Genomic DNA, 14,579 nt, shown 5'->3' with positions numbered 1-14,579 from the left:
CGGGCGCGCGTGGCGGCAGCGCGTTCCGTTCCGGGCCGGAGCTCGCGGCGGAAAAGTTGCGGGGCGGAAAGGAGTGTCCCCGGGACGGGCAGTGAGCGCGACGTCGAGTCGGTTCCCGGCTCCCACAGCCCCGCCATGGACGACCTCGGTGAGTGAGCGGGAGGCCGAGGTTGGGAGGCAGCGAAGGGCGCGCGGCCCCGGGCCGGGCGGGCGCGAGCGACCGGCTGGGGCCGGGGGATCTCACCCTCGGCGGCTCCGGTCTCCGATCTGGTCCCGGCTGGCCCGGGCTCCTCGCGACCGGGATCTCGGACCGGGCCTGAGTCCCGGACCAGGCCGGCCTCGCCGCTGTCCTCACAGCCGCCACCCCCGGCCTCGGTGACGGCCCCACCTCCGGACGCCCGACCTCGGGAACCCACCCCCATCTCCCATACCAGCCTCAGGGACCAGCTTGCACCTCAAAAATCCGCTTCAGGGGCAGGACCCTCACTGCCTAGACCAGATCACCTCCCCGGCCGTGGGACCCTCACTTCACGGAGCGCTACCCCCCCCGCCCCCCCCCAGACCGCCCGATTCGGGGAGCAGCTGCCTAATTCACAGGCCGGTCCCTCAATTCCAGGGTGCGCTCCCACCCGCTCCAGCACCGCTGCCACTTCAGCGGTGACCTCTCCGAGCTCACCCTTTTCGGGTGACTAGTCAGACTCGCAAGTTAGAGAGGAGCCTCGCCCGTACAAAGACGAGTTTACCGCGTGCCCCACTAACCCCCGACGCCAGGTCTGGGCGCCCTGTTTCACGGGTTGGTCACGCCCTTTCCCTGACTTCCCTCTCCTGTCCGTGGGCCAGACTAATCTGGGAGACGGGATTCTCACCCCACTCCCAGACGCTGGTGAGATGAAATGCCAGGAGAATGAGGAGGGAAGTGGGCCTCAAGGTATGGCCGTCTTTGAACTGATCCGGGCTGGCAGAGTCCCTTCCCTCCACCTACCACCAGGCCGAGCTGGAAGCCACACGGGAAAGGAGGACAGGATGCCCGGAACAGAGTTGTACTGTTTTCGTGTTATTGGAGCTCCAAAAGCAGTCTTTTCACTCCAGTCTTGATTTGCTGTTAGGGCAGGGAGAGTGTCTCCTGGAACCAGACACTACAGCCAAGGGGGTTGGTGCCAGGGTTCTAGGAATGCCTTGAGCCGTGTGAACCCTGGAGAGGGAGGATTCACTCTTCCTGCCCTTCTTGCCTGGAGCTGGAGGGCCTCTGGGCTGGGGAGGTAAGGAGGGGGGGAGTGTCTTCTCTGTAGGAGCCTTGTCTTCCCTCTGGGGACTGTGGGTGCCTTGTGCGACCATTGGTGCTTCCTCTGTCGCAGGCTCTGAGGAGGGGATTGATTCATCCATTCCTCCACTGATGGGCCTCCCCCGAGGGCACAGGGCACTAGGCTAAGGCTGGCTCTTTGTGGACACTGGACTTCCAGGGGGGCAGAGAGGAGGACTGGGACTTCACTGCTGCCTGGCTGCTTCTTTGGGATCATGGACCGCCCCCCCCCGCCCCGCCCCCAACCCTGCCCCACCCCCCATCCTGGCTCTGGGGATGGTGTGCCTCGATCCTGCCTGTTTGCAGAGTGCGATGGCTGCCAAGCGTGGGTCTGCCTTCGGGTCGGGCTTGGCACCCACTTTTCCAACACACTCAAGGTTGGCATGGCTTCCGGGCAGGTATTTTTTTCACATAAAAATAAGTAAGCTGAAAGGAGGCGGGGAGATATTTTTAAAATCAGGATCTGAAAGTCTCCAGGTTTCTACACAGTTCCTGTGCTGTTTGAAGGAGAAAGGCTTTGTAGGTTTGCAGCTGAAGCCCTGAATTCCTGTCTTCGGCTGGTCTTCCATGTACAGCCAGGAGACGGAGTTAGTCTCTGAAGGGAAGGAGAGAGTACTGGCAAGGGGCACCGTAGGGCTTCAAACTTGCGTCCGTGGCCTTCTCCTCGTACTTCCACTTGTGCTGTCCTGGCAGCAGCCCTGTATAAGAGCCCCTCAGGGGCACTGCCATCATTATCACCTGCCTTTTACAGATTGAGAAAACTGAGACTAAGAGAGGTTGAATCACTTGCCCGAGGCTGCACAGCCGCTAGACGACAACCAGGACTAGAAGCGCTTAGATCTGCAGCAGTTTGTACCGAGAGGCCCTTCTTCCTGAGGAGGGAGCGAGCCGCACGGGAAGGAAGGGTCCCAGCAGGGTGAGGGCTGCCACCTGTAACTTCTGCCGCCTCGTGCCGCCTTTTGCCACAGCCTCCCGGTTGTTTGGATCCCAGCTGCCCGGCTCGGTGGCCTAAGCTCCCAGGGGGCCAGCCACGCCTGGCTGACCGCCTGGCTGACCGGAGCCTGGGGTGGGAGGAGTGGGGCGTGCAGGAGGGGAGAGGAATTCGCCTCTGTGCTCAGGCCCCATCAGCTGTCTGGCCGACTGCTCAGCACTCTTCCTGGCAGCTGTTTTCCTTAGTTAGGGTGGACACAAAGGCCAGGCCTCTTGTTTTTATTTTCCTCCTGAGAGTGCCCTCAGCTGGGGGCCTCTGAGGGAGGCTCTGGTCCCTGAAACAGGGAGGAGCTTGTGGTCACCCTGTGGCAGGGCCAGAGGGGGCAGGAGTCCATGTTGGGACTTTGCTTTTTGGTCTTAATCCCCCCCCCCCCCAGAAAACTGGGGATGCCCTGGCTGGTGTTGCTCAGTGGAGTGAGTGCCAGTCTGTGAACCAAAGGGTCGTCGGTTTGATTCCCAGTCAAGGCACATACCCGGGTTGTGGGCCAGATCCCCAGTTGGGGGCATGCAAGAAGCAACCACACGTTGATGTTTCTCTTCCTCTCTTTCTCTCTCCCTTCCCCTCTCTAAAAATAAATAAATGAAATCTTTTTTTAAAAAGTTGGGGAACTCACCCTTCCCCATAGCTGCTGGTGACAGTCTCACCATGTGCTATTTAATAAGTTACAAATTTATAGGTCTTCGGGCAGGAAAACATAAACACAGCCTTTCCCTGTGTGTTCTCTGCTTTGTGCTGGAGAGTGGCTTTTCTATTACTGTTTAGACGTTGGTTTGGCTGAGAGTTGGCCCTGTTCTCTGGCCGGAGTTTCCTGGACAGAGTTCCCACAGCTCTGAGGTGTGTGTGCTCTGGTTGCACTTGCTGACCTGACTCCTTGCTCGCCCCTCACTCCCATTCCCGGTGTGCTTGGGGGCCTGTGCCCACAGCTGGGGTCCACTAGTGATGCTCTGATTGACAGGAGACAGGCAGTGGTGGAGGCACTCGGTGAGTCTCATCACAGCCTTTGTGAGAGGGAGGTGTTTTATCTTTATTTTACCGCAGATGCGGAAACCTGAGCACGGGCAGGGTCCGTGGGGGTGGTGGTGGGGCAGCTAGGATTGGAACCCAGACTGATTCAGTTCAGGTCCTTATTATGACTTTTCATCATAATAAGGCAACAAGTGATCAATGACTAACCTGGGGAGATGAGCCATGGGGTCTGCTGAGTGATTGCTAGTTACCTTTAACATTTCCACCCTGGGGGCCATTCCCAGAATGTGGCCTCTATGGTGGTGGTGGGCGGGGGGGTGCCCTTATGGTAGAGGCCAGGGCAGGCCTTGGTAGCTTTGCCATCCTCCTCTCCCAGGGGCATAGCCAGCTGTTGGCAGTGCCCAGCCACCGCTGGAATCTGGACATGTCTTCTCTGGGTTTCTTAGCAGTCTTGACCCTCCAGAAAACAGTGGCTCATTGTCCTTGGAGGGGTACAGCGGCTGGGGGGGCTGGGGAGCAGGGGAGTTGCCTGGGGCGTTTGGGGCTATGGTGCCTCCCTGTTTCCATGGAAAGTCTGAACTTCGGGCTTGCCTGCCTGTGTGGTGCCTGTGTCTGTTAGGCGAGGGTCAGGGCGCCCAGCTGCTGGGCCTGTGGCAGAGGCCCTCCTGGAGTGGCATGAGCTCCCAGGGGACTCTGTGTCAGTGCCAGAGCTGCTGCTGGGCTCTCCGCTAGTGAGGGGCAGAGCTGGGATTCAAACCCTGGTGTGTCTGATTCTTAGCAGGTGCCCTTTCTGCTGCGCTCAGCGGTCTGTTGCCTGGGCAGCCATGGCTTAGTGTGGAAAGGTTTGGGATTCTGGGGCCGTAGCCCCACCACTGTGGGTTTGGGGTCTTCCAGAGGAACATCTCCATCTTCCTTTCTTTCAGCTTCCCCAGTAATCACCATGCATTGGTAAGACTGGGTGGGCCCTTAGCTAGAGGGGCTGATGGAAGGACAGAGTTACCACTGATGCTCTGAGCAGCCCTTTTTTTCCATTAAAAAAATTTGATTCTAGAGAAAGGGGAAGGGAGGGAGAAAGACAGAGAGGGAAACACTGATGTGAGAGAGAAACATCGATTGGTTGCCTCCTGCATGTGCCCCATGACCAGGGACGGAACCTGCACCCCAGGCGTGTGCCCCGAGCAGGAATCAAACCGGAGACCTGTTGGTTTGCCCAGATAGCTGAGCCACACCAACCAGGGCCTTCTTCCTCCATTTAGTCATCATGCATGGAGTGTGTCTACCCTCCGAAGCTTCCCTTGGGCCCTTACCTTGTTTCAAGATCAGAGTTGTTAAAAGCACTTCCTCTCAGCTTCATTCTCATTGTCTCCACTAATTATAAACCTCTGTAGAACACCTTTCTTCTTTATAGTGTTTGCAGAACTCTTTCCCATAATGTTCATCGAGCGTTTACTATGTGCAGGCACTGTGCTGGGTGCCTTACCTACATTGTTTCATTGAACCGCATGGGCCACCAGAGGCACAGGTTCTATTATTACTACTGCCACCCATTTCGTAGATGACGAAGTAGGCTCAGAGAGGGTGAACCCACTAGCGAGTGGCAGGGCTGGGGTTAAACCCAGGGCTGAGGTTTTCATGCAGAGTTGAGCTTGTAACCCGTCCTTATATTTCAGTTCATGATACCGGATCAGATCTCGTTTGCCTGTTGGTTCAATTGCTTTCCATTCTCTGTTCAGAAGCTCCCATCTGTCCTTCTCTTCTACTCTGTGGCTTCTTCTTTCTCCTCCTTTGTGCTTTCTTGGGGACCCAGGATGGGATGCTGGGCACCTATAGCAGTATCTCTTGCTCAGTGGAGGGCCTCACTTCACCTGTTACCAATCCAGTCACCCATTGCCCTCCAGACAGAGTTTCAAGCCTACTGCACAGATGTGCAGGAGAACCTGGGGTGGTCCTTTGTGGTCTTTCTTCTGCCCCTTCTGGGTGGAATCAGAAGTCTCTTTGTCACGCTCCCTGCCCCCCCCCCCCCCCCCCCCGGCATACGAACANCCCCCCCCCCCCCCCGTCCCCGGCATACGAACACCCTCCTATCTGTTCAAGTGTTCGTACATGGCTGCCAGGAGGAAGTTGTCCACGGCCTTTCGGGTGGAGAACTGAGGCTGTCCTGTGGGAGAAGAGAGGGAGAGGAAGAAGTAGGAAGCTGAGTTTTCCCACAAATCTCGACCAAGCAGCTGGTTGTAAGGGGCACCCAGGGCTGTCTCCTCACCTGGGAGGGGCCCGGGACCTCCACAGCCTCCCACACCCACTTTGCCTTTTCAGGCGTGGTCTCTTTGGAAGTCTCGCATCTGGCCTGAAGCATGCGTTTGAATCCCGATAAGCCCTCCAGCCAGCGAACCGGTTGCCTAACCGGTGGGGCTCAGGGCCGGCCTCTCCAGGGAGGCCTGAACGCCGGGCCAGTGGCAGGCAGAATGTGTGGTTGGCCAGCCCCTCGGAGCCCTGGTTGCCAATTTTTCCCTTAGAGATGGCCTCTTAATGCTCCTTTCTTGTGTGATTGTGGTATTGTGGTTTATGGCAGAACACTGTTACTGTTAGGTACACCCTGAAGTATTTGGAGTGAAATGTCACGATGTGGGCAACTCAGTTTTAAATAATGTAGTAACAGAGGGGGGGAGTGTGTGCACAGGGTGGGGCAGAAGTAGGGTTAGGGTTCACATGGGAAATGCTGCCGCAATTAACAGTGAATGGTACGAGAATAAACTCTTTCGCGTACTCACGACTCTAGGCCTACTTTTGATCCACCCCTGTATATATATGGGGGGGGGCACATGTTTTTATACAAAATGTGAATTTTGAACCTGGGTGGAGGGTATATGGGTCCTCCTTTAATGTCTTTCCGCTTCTCTATGTGTTTAGGTATTTTCATGATAAAAAGTTAGAGAAAGGAAGGAAGCCTTGCTTTTCCACAGTGGGCTCAGAGCCGTTCGGCCAGGGGTGCTCGGAAGCGTCTGCCTGTGGTGGGCGTGAGTGACTCTGGGCCTGCAGTGACTGCGCGGCTGGTGTAAAGGTCAGCTGGGCAGAGACACGAGCCAAGCAGGTCTGGCATGATAGTGACCGGCGACTGTCAGCTGCCTAGGGGCACCCGGCCACCATGACCTTTGCAGAAAAAACACAGGGCCAGCCATGGCCAGAGAGCCGCCAGTGTTGGCAGGTACAGTCTGGGGTGCTTTTGGGGTTGGCAACCAGGGTCCGGGCCAGGGAGGCGCTGGGGTTCCGAAGGGGCTGCCCGTGGGTGGGGAGGCAGAGCCGGGCTCCACAAAAGGCAGAGAACAGCCTCGGGCAGCGGGAGCCTGGGGGAGGGGGTGAAATGCTATTCAGTCTACGTCATAAACCTCTCTTATCTGTGGCCCAAGGAACGCCACTAGCCTGTGGGCAGCGTGGGCCTGAGCGGTCCCAGGCTCCCGCTTACAGTGGGGATTGGACCTCTCGCTCTCCAGACTTCAGGCTCCCTCTCCTGGAGTCCCCACTCCTAGCTAGGTCCCTCTCGTCCTGTTCTGTGCCAACTCAGAGCCAGGCCGCTAGGGTCTCCCATCTGTGGGAGAGAAGTAGCTGGACTCGGACACCAGCAGCCCCCTTGGCCTTGAGGGCTCTGCTGCCCACTGGGAACGTCGTGGGCAGCTGGCAGGCCCTGGGGAGGAGAGTGCTTCGTGCGGAGGTCCTCTCGGGTCCTCACATCTGCCTGTCAGCGTCCCAGGACACGGGGGCTGGCCGCTTGGTAGGGCTCCCGGGATCTTCCTAGTGTGGCCTCAGCGTGGTGTGTCCTGGCCTTACTCTGCCTGTTTCAAAAGCAGCGTGATGTGTGTTTTATGGGGGGAGGGGTGGTGCCGGGAGGAAGCTTTATGTAATTCTTGGCTGGGACTCAGGTAATTGTTTTAATGAAATGGAATGCAGCTTATTCAGAACTCACTTGGCAGAAGCAGCCATGTTCTGTTCTGTGTTCTTGCTGGGGAGAGTGGGGCGCACACTTCCAGCTGTTTCAAACAGTGGAGCCCCAGATGAGCCAGGGCAAGGGTGGACGGGGCCTCCGGGGAGTGCCTTTCAGTCAACCCGGGGACCCTCCGTCGTCTGGATTCTCCGCCGGCCCTCAGTCTGTGCGTTTTCTCGAGTGAACTGCGGAGAACTGGGCCTCTCGCTACAGTAGAAACACCCTGTGTTAAGAAGGCCGTGCAGTGGGCCCAAACCCTGCCTTCTGGAGGTCGGGCAGCCCTGCGCGATGAGGGACTTGGAGGCGTCTAGCAGGGAGCAGACAGACCCCCAGGAGGCCCTCTTTGTCCATTCACTCTTTGCTCCCCCCCCCATGTGTCTTTCTCCACCTCCACACCTTGCACAGCCCCAGCGCCCTCCCACCCCATGTTTCCCATCAGTCCATCTGCAGGTTCACCCGGACCCTTTTCTTCTGGTCCTCTGTTTTTACTTTTCTGACTTACTTGGTTTGCTCCTTTTTTCTGTTTTTAACACAGCCGGGGCCCTTCTTCCTTTTTGCTAGGCACACCTCCCCTCCTTTGGTCGCCATATCTCCCCCTGCCTTCCTTAAGTGCCATTTCTTTTGCGTCCCCCACAGCTTTTGCTGGGCTCCGTGTCTCCCTCCCAGGTACCCAGGTCAGTGTATCTACTTGCGTGACCTCTTTTCTTGCCGTGTGTTGGCAACTCCTAAGTTTATATTTCCACCCCTGACGTGGATTCCATTGTCCAGAGTCTTCCGGTCTGCACGCCAGCAAAGACCCGACTCACTTCCTCTCACTCTCTCCTGGAGGCTCTTCTATTGTCTGCTGTCCCCTCTGTCCCTCGGCCTGTGGGAAGCCACCGGCCCTTAGTGTCACACTTCCAGGTTTGGGCAACATTTTCATGGGCTTCGTCATTTTTGATGATTCTGAACCACCCTTTGGGGCGGAAGGCAGTTTTCCCCGTTTTACAGATGGGGAAGAAAAACTGAAACCCAGGGGACTCAGGAAGGGGACACACCCAGTGTCACCACAGATAAGGGTGCAAGAACTTTATCTTAGATCTTGTGCACCCAACCCACTGTCTTTCTGGTTCTTTGTTCTGGACACCTCCAGGCAGAGGTGAGAAATCACAGGCTGGCTTTGGCCTGCAGACCCATGTTGCTTGGCCTTAATGATATTTAAAAATATTCCAAATTAGCTGCTAACATTTAAAGCATCAGGAGATCACATCTACAAAATCCGTATATCGTTTCTTCTTCTTTTAAACAGGATCTTAAAAAAAGATTTTATTTATTTCTAGAGAAAGGGGAAGAGAAGGAGCATGAGAGGGAGAGAAATATGTGTGTGAGAGAAACATTGATTGGTTGTCTCTCTCACGTGCCCTGACCGGGGACTGAACCCACAACTCAGGCACATGTCCTGACCAGGAATCGAACACTTTCACTTTGTGGCACGACCCCCAGCCCACTGAGCCACACCGGTCGGGGGCGGCCATTTCTTTCGAAAAGCCGGAGCTGGCTACCCTGGTCGCCCCTCTTCCCTGCACCACTCGGTTGGCCTCCACAGGTCCAGCGCTCAGCTTGGCTCTGCTGTCTGCAGAGGGCCCAGCTCCCGGGAGCGTATTCCTACCTGGCCCTGATTTGGGAGGTTCTGAGAATGCTCTCTTTCTGCCCTATATTTATAGCAAACACACAGTTGTTTGCGGAGTCTGGGGATTTCTTGAACTGTATCCGCTGAGTTAGATTTGACTTCTAACTGCTCCAAGCACTTACACCTCTGCCTGCAGTCTGAATTTTTGTCCACGTTGCCCACGGCAGCCTCCTTCCCCCTGCATCTCCCCTCCCCCTCTGCCTTTACGAACTCCGAACTCCGCTTAGCCTCCTTCTGCAAGACTTCTTTCCGGGTAAAACCCCTAACTTCTTGACCCTCCCACTTTGGTAAACATCACCGATTTATCTAGATCAGCTTCTTCCCTTTTGTCTCTCCCAGAGCAAGGAACCCCCTGGGTTCCAGGCGGGTTGGGGGGCAGCATGGTGCCCCAGGCAGAACGCAGGCTCCACTGTCAGCCCTGCCTGGGTCTGTATCGGTGCTGCTCCTTGCCGGCTGTGTGACCCTGACCGATGACCTCCCCCCTCTCCCCCCGAGACTTGGTCCCCTGATCTGTGACACAGGTGCATTTCCTGAAATGGCTTTAAAGTGCTCCGTATTTCTCCTCCTTGGGGTAATCTAGGCATTGCTCTGGGACTTTGACTTTCACTGTCACCTCTCCACAAAGCTGCTGCTCGCGTTTGCTGTGGCCTTGGTGGCGAGCACTGAACGCAGATGAACCTGGTTGGCTGTTCAGCTGGGCCCCGGGAAGGCATCTGACTCCGTGACCTCCGGGAGGGTGTGATGTGGGACTCCTCCTAGCCCCTCGGGGTCGGGTGTTGGGGCCTCTGCTCCGCAGGTGAAACGGTCGTACCCCAGGGCTGGCGGAGTCCGTTGGGATTTGGTTTTGTGATGTTTCATCTCCCCTGAGCCTCTTTGGTGGCTTTGAGGAGGAAGTGGCTGGGGGAAGAGGTTGCTCAGTGGCTTGGTTCGTCCTAATCACTCACGGAACACTAATACTAGAGCTGCGGCAGAGGCCCTCACCGGGACCCCCTTGCAGTGCAGCTCGGGCTTTTCCCAGAACCTGCAGGCCTCCTGCGGTCAGGGCAGGGTGTGGAGGCTGCCCCGTGACACCCGTGAGGCCTCTCAGGGTGGGGCCAGGCCAGTGCGGCTCCTGGCAGCGGCCGGACAGGGACGACCGTGTAGCCCTGAGCCCCGTGGGGGGCTTGAAGCGGCTCTGAGAGTCCTGGCCAGGCCTTCCCTTGCTCGGTTTCCAGGAACATCCCGCTCCTTCGGTGGAAATGGGTGTGTCCCACGGCCTGCCCCCGGTTTCCTCTGGATTTGCCCTCCCCCACTCCTTGCCCCCTCACTCCCTGCCTCTCCGTGGACTCCTGGCTCGGCTGGCCCTCTGGGGTGGCTCCTTGTCACGGGTGAACGCCAGGACAGTTGAGTCTGGCTGGCCCCTTGAGGTGGCACCTGGGACACCACATTGCGGGCAGACCCCACCTGGGTGCCCTCCTGGGCTCACTTGGTCACGTGCTGCCCAGCTTGGAAAGTCCTCTGGGCTCACTGGTAGTTGTGTGGTTTCCTCACCCTCCTGACAGTGTTGGCCCAGCTGCCTCTTTGGGGCAAGGTCACTGTCGGGATGGGTGGGGGGCCCTGTTCCTGCCCCGTCTCAGCACTTTGGCCTCTTCTGCTGTGTTCTGAACTTTCCAAGACTTTCTGCCCCTTTTCTCTCTTTGGAAGTCAGCACTTGACGTCTTTTTCTTTTAAACAAGCTGGGGGGAGAAGAGGAGTGTTACCTGGGGGTGGTTGTCATGACTTCCTGTGGTCACTTCTGGTCATCTGCTTCCAAACATCCTGTTTGTGCCCCTAGAGTAGCAGGAACACTGACCCCGAGATAGCTGTTATCTGCCTGACCTTGACAGAGGTGTGGGGGCCTGGGCCGTCCCAGTCCGTCTGTCCCCGGGACCTTTGGCTTCCTGGTCACCGGCTCTTGATGGCGTTGCTGGTAGCAGCTCCTTTAGGAGTCACCGGCTTGGGCTTCCCCCCAGCTCTGCCCTTTTCTCTTCTGCCCACTTTTGTTGCCGGGGAGAGTTTTCCTCCGAATGAATGTCTTGTTGGGGGTTGACAGATAACACTTACTTCTCTGTGGCTCTGGTCTGACTCAGTCTTTCCCGGCCTGCTGCACTTCTAGGACTTGATGGGGCTCAGTGTCACCCACCACTGTGGTTGGGGTTGGGGGGCTGTCTCCAACCATCACCTTTTCAGTTAGAACTGCTCACTTTTTATCTGTTTATGTGTTGGGCTTCCATGGAAGGTTATGACTATAGACGGAGTTTGGTGGCTTTTTAAAACTCTGAAAATGAAAACATGTAAAAACATTTGAAGCTCTGGCTGGTGTAGCTCAGTGGATTGAGCGCGGGCCTGTGAACCAGAGGATCCCAGTTCGATTCCCAGTCAGGGCACATACCTGGGTTGCAGGCCAGTTCCTGGCAGGGGACCCAGGGTACATTGTGTGTTTCTGGCAGAGGCAACCATACACCGATATTTCTCTCCCTCTCTCCTTCCCTTCCCCTCTAAAAATAAATAAAATTAAAAAAAAAACATTTGAAGATCACTTATGAGGTTCCACTCACCCATTTTACAAATGGACAGACTAAGGTCCTCGAGGAGAAAGCACTGGCCCAGGACACTGCAGTAGAACAGGCCTGTGCTTTTTCCTCCTTCTGTCCCTTCTGGGGGAATATCCGGGTCCTTCATTTCTAGAATTACATGTCTGCCACAGTGTAACCTCCGGCCTTGTTTTTTTTTCCCCCTAGAGACCTTTTCTTGTCATTTTGTATCTGATATTACTTACTTTTGTTAAAGTCTTTATGTCAAAGAAGATACATGCTTATTGTAAGAGGAAGAAGGGAAAAAAAGGCACAAAGTCCTGCCTTCCTTTCCCCACCAGGCAGCAGGAACCATTGTTAATAGTTTGGTGTGTATCTTTCCCAGCCATTCGTTACACATTTGTAAACACAGAAGCGTGCATATGGTTGATACACACATCCTTCCTCGTTTTAACTCAGATGAATTCACATCACATACTATTATAACCGGAACAAGCCCATGGCATGTAGTACATTCACAGTGTGTGCGGCCATTGCCTCCATCTGGTTCTAGAACATGTTCATCACCCCCAAAGGGGACCCTGTACCCTGTGCGAAGTCTCTTCCCTGTACTCCTTCCTCCAGCCCCTGGCAACCATGAATCAGCTTTCTGTCTCTGTGGATTTGCCTATTTTGGGCATTTTACATAAATGGAGTCATATAAAATATGGACTTGTGTGACTGGCTTCTTTCATTCAGCATAACGTGTTTGAGCTTCATTCATGTTGTAGCGTGTATCATGGCACCATCCTTGTTAATGGCTGAGTAATATTCCACTGTGGGGATGTCCAATCATCTGTTGGTGAACATTCGGGTTGTTTCCACCTTTTGGCTGTTGGGACCAGTGCTGCTGTGGACATTCGTGTTCAAATATTTATTTGAACACCTGTTTTCAGTTCTTTGGGGGTTTGTATCTTGGCATTGTTTTTAAAGTTTACTTTTCTAGATTAAAAATGTCTGTTGAATGTCTGTTACTTTTCTAGATTAAAAATGTCTGTTGAAAGGTCTGACTACATTCATGTTCCTTTTAACATTTAACCTTTTTTTCTACTGATTATCAATGTTATGCATGTTCATTGTAGAAACCACAGAGGTGCACAAAGAAAACAGGGATTACAAACTCTGAGAGGTGACCACCCAGTCCTACCCACACAGTGAATACCTGAATGCGTTTCTGTGAAGTCTTTCCAGTGCCTGTGTGTTTACGTAGTTGGGATAGTGACTGCCAGCACTGACTCGATTTACTCTGCTGGGTAGGCTCTGCCACGTGCGTCACCTTATTTTGTCCTCACCAACATCCCTGTGAAGTAGGTGTCCTTATTGACGCAGCTGCTGAAGCACAGAAAGGATGCGCGGCTTGTCCGGGGTAGCGCCTGTGAGTGGCCGGGCCGGGACTGGGGTCCAGAGGTGGCTCCAGTCCACTGTGGCTCCTTTGGCTTATGTTATGGACGCCTTCTGACTGCCAGTCTGTGATGGCCACTCGGGGCCAGTGGGAAAGACCGGGGCAGGGGGACAGGCTGGCGAGTGTTCGTGTGTGTGATTCTTGTACGCGGATCGCAGTGTGCTTGTGAGTGCAGTGATTGAGAACACAGCCAACCCCATGTGTGAGGGCTGTAACAATTGAACACGGCCTCCCACCGAGATTCGTCAGGGACCGAAAGCCGCTGGGTAGTGTGGCGGGAGCTGGCGGGTCTGGGTTCCAGCAAAAGGAAGGGACCCTTTCCCACTCTGTGGCTGCCCTCCCAGTCCCCTCGGCTTCAGTGAGCAAACCCCAGGGTCCCCTCGCCTTCCCACGCCGGGGCCTCTGTCCACCCTCCGTCCTGCTGCTCCTCAGCCCCTGGGCTATTCGCTTACTTCTTCTCTGGCTGTTTTAGGAAGGGCTTCCCCTCTGGTATTGAGCTTTCTCAAATAGAGTTTGAAACCTCGAACTGTGACTGTAGGTTTGTCTCCTCTTCCTTTCAGTTCTGTCTGTTTTTGCTTCGTCTGGTCTGAAGCCTTGTCATCGGATGTATGTGCATTCAGGATGCTACGTCCTGACCTTTTTATCGTCATGAGATGCCCCCTCTGTCCCTGGTAATAACGCTCCTGCCTGGAAGGCTACCTCGTCTGGTGTTAACAGAACCGCTCCAACTTTCTGCGTGTTACTGTTAGCGCGGTCTGTTTTTCTCCATCGTTTTATACACATCAAACCAGCAGGAACCATCTCTCTGTGTCTTTATATCGAAAGTGTTTCCTATAGCACCGACTGGTGTGGCTCCATGGGTCAGGCATCATCTTGCAAACTGTAAGGTCACCAGTTCGATTCCAGTCAGGGCACATGCCTGGGTTGCAGGCCGGGTCCTCAGCTGGGGCGTGCTAGAGGCGACCAAATTGATGTTTCTTGTGTAGATTCGATGTCTCTCTCCCTCTCTTTCTCCTTCCCTCTCCCTCTAAAAATAAATAAATAAAATCTTTAAAAGGAATAAAGTGCTTCTTATAAGTAGTATATATTGAATCTTGCATTTTTATCCAGTCTGACAGTCTTTTCCTTTTAATTTGAGTATATAGACCTTCTAACATTTAAAGTAAGTATCTGTGATTGGGGGTGTGTCTGGCATCTTAAAATTTGGTTTCTATTTGTACCGTCTGTTCATTAGTCTTTTTTCCTTTTGCCGCCTTCTTTTGGATTCATTTAATCGTTTTTAGGATTCCATTTTCTCTCTGCTGTTGGCTTATTTAGCTCTGCCTCATTGGTTTGCCATTTTTAGTGGTTGCTGCATGGTTTTTCAATTTTTTAAATTGCATTTATTGGGGTGACATTGGTTAGTAAAATTATATAGGCCCTGACCGGTGTGGCTTAGTGGGTTGGGTGTCGTCCTGCAAAGCTAAGGGTCACGGGTCCATTCCCTGTCGGGACACATGCCTGGGTTGTGGGCCAGGTCCCCAGCTGGGGGTGTGTGAGAGGCAACTACACATTGATGTTTCTCTCCCTCTCTTTCTCTCTCTCTAAAAATGAACAAAAATGTGTTAAGTAAATAAAATGATACGGGTTTCTGGGGCCCATCACCTGCACATTGTGTTGTGTGTTCACCACCCCAAGAGGTTGC

General features: G+C 54.6%; 1 protein-coding gene across 4 annotated transcripts in view; it reads left to right on the top strand.

Annotated features, from left to right (window-relative positions):
- Window positions 1-14,579, top strand: part of PXN (paxillin) — a 45,213-nt gene continuing 30,634 nt past the window's right edge. For all 4 annotated transcript variants that reach the window (XM_037052242.1, XM_037052240.1, XM_037052239.1 and 1 more), the window contains exon 1: window positions 1-148. In XM_037052242.1, coding sequence (XP_036908137.1) covers window positions 136-148 — 13 coding nt within the window. In that variant the 5' untranslated portion in view covers window positions 1-135. The remainder of the gene's footprint in view (window positions 149-14,579) is intronic.

Source organism: Sturnira hondurensis, unplaced genomic scaffold (genome assembly GCF_014824575.4).
Source record: "Sturnira hondurensis isolate 20B ecotype Veracruz unplaced genomic scaffold, ASM1482457v3 Scaffold0007406, whole genome shotgun sequence".
Taxonomy (NCBI): Eukaryota; Metazoa; Chordata; class Mammalia; order Chiroptera; family Phyllostomidae; genus Sturnira; species Sturnira hondurensis.
Note: the sequence above shows the minus strand (reverse complement) of the source record. Positions and strands in the feature narration are given on the sequence as shown.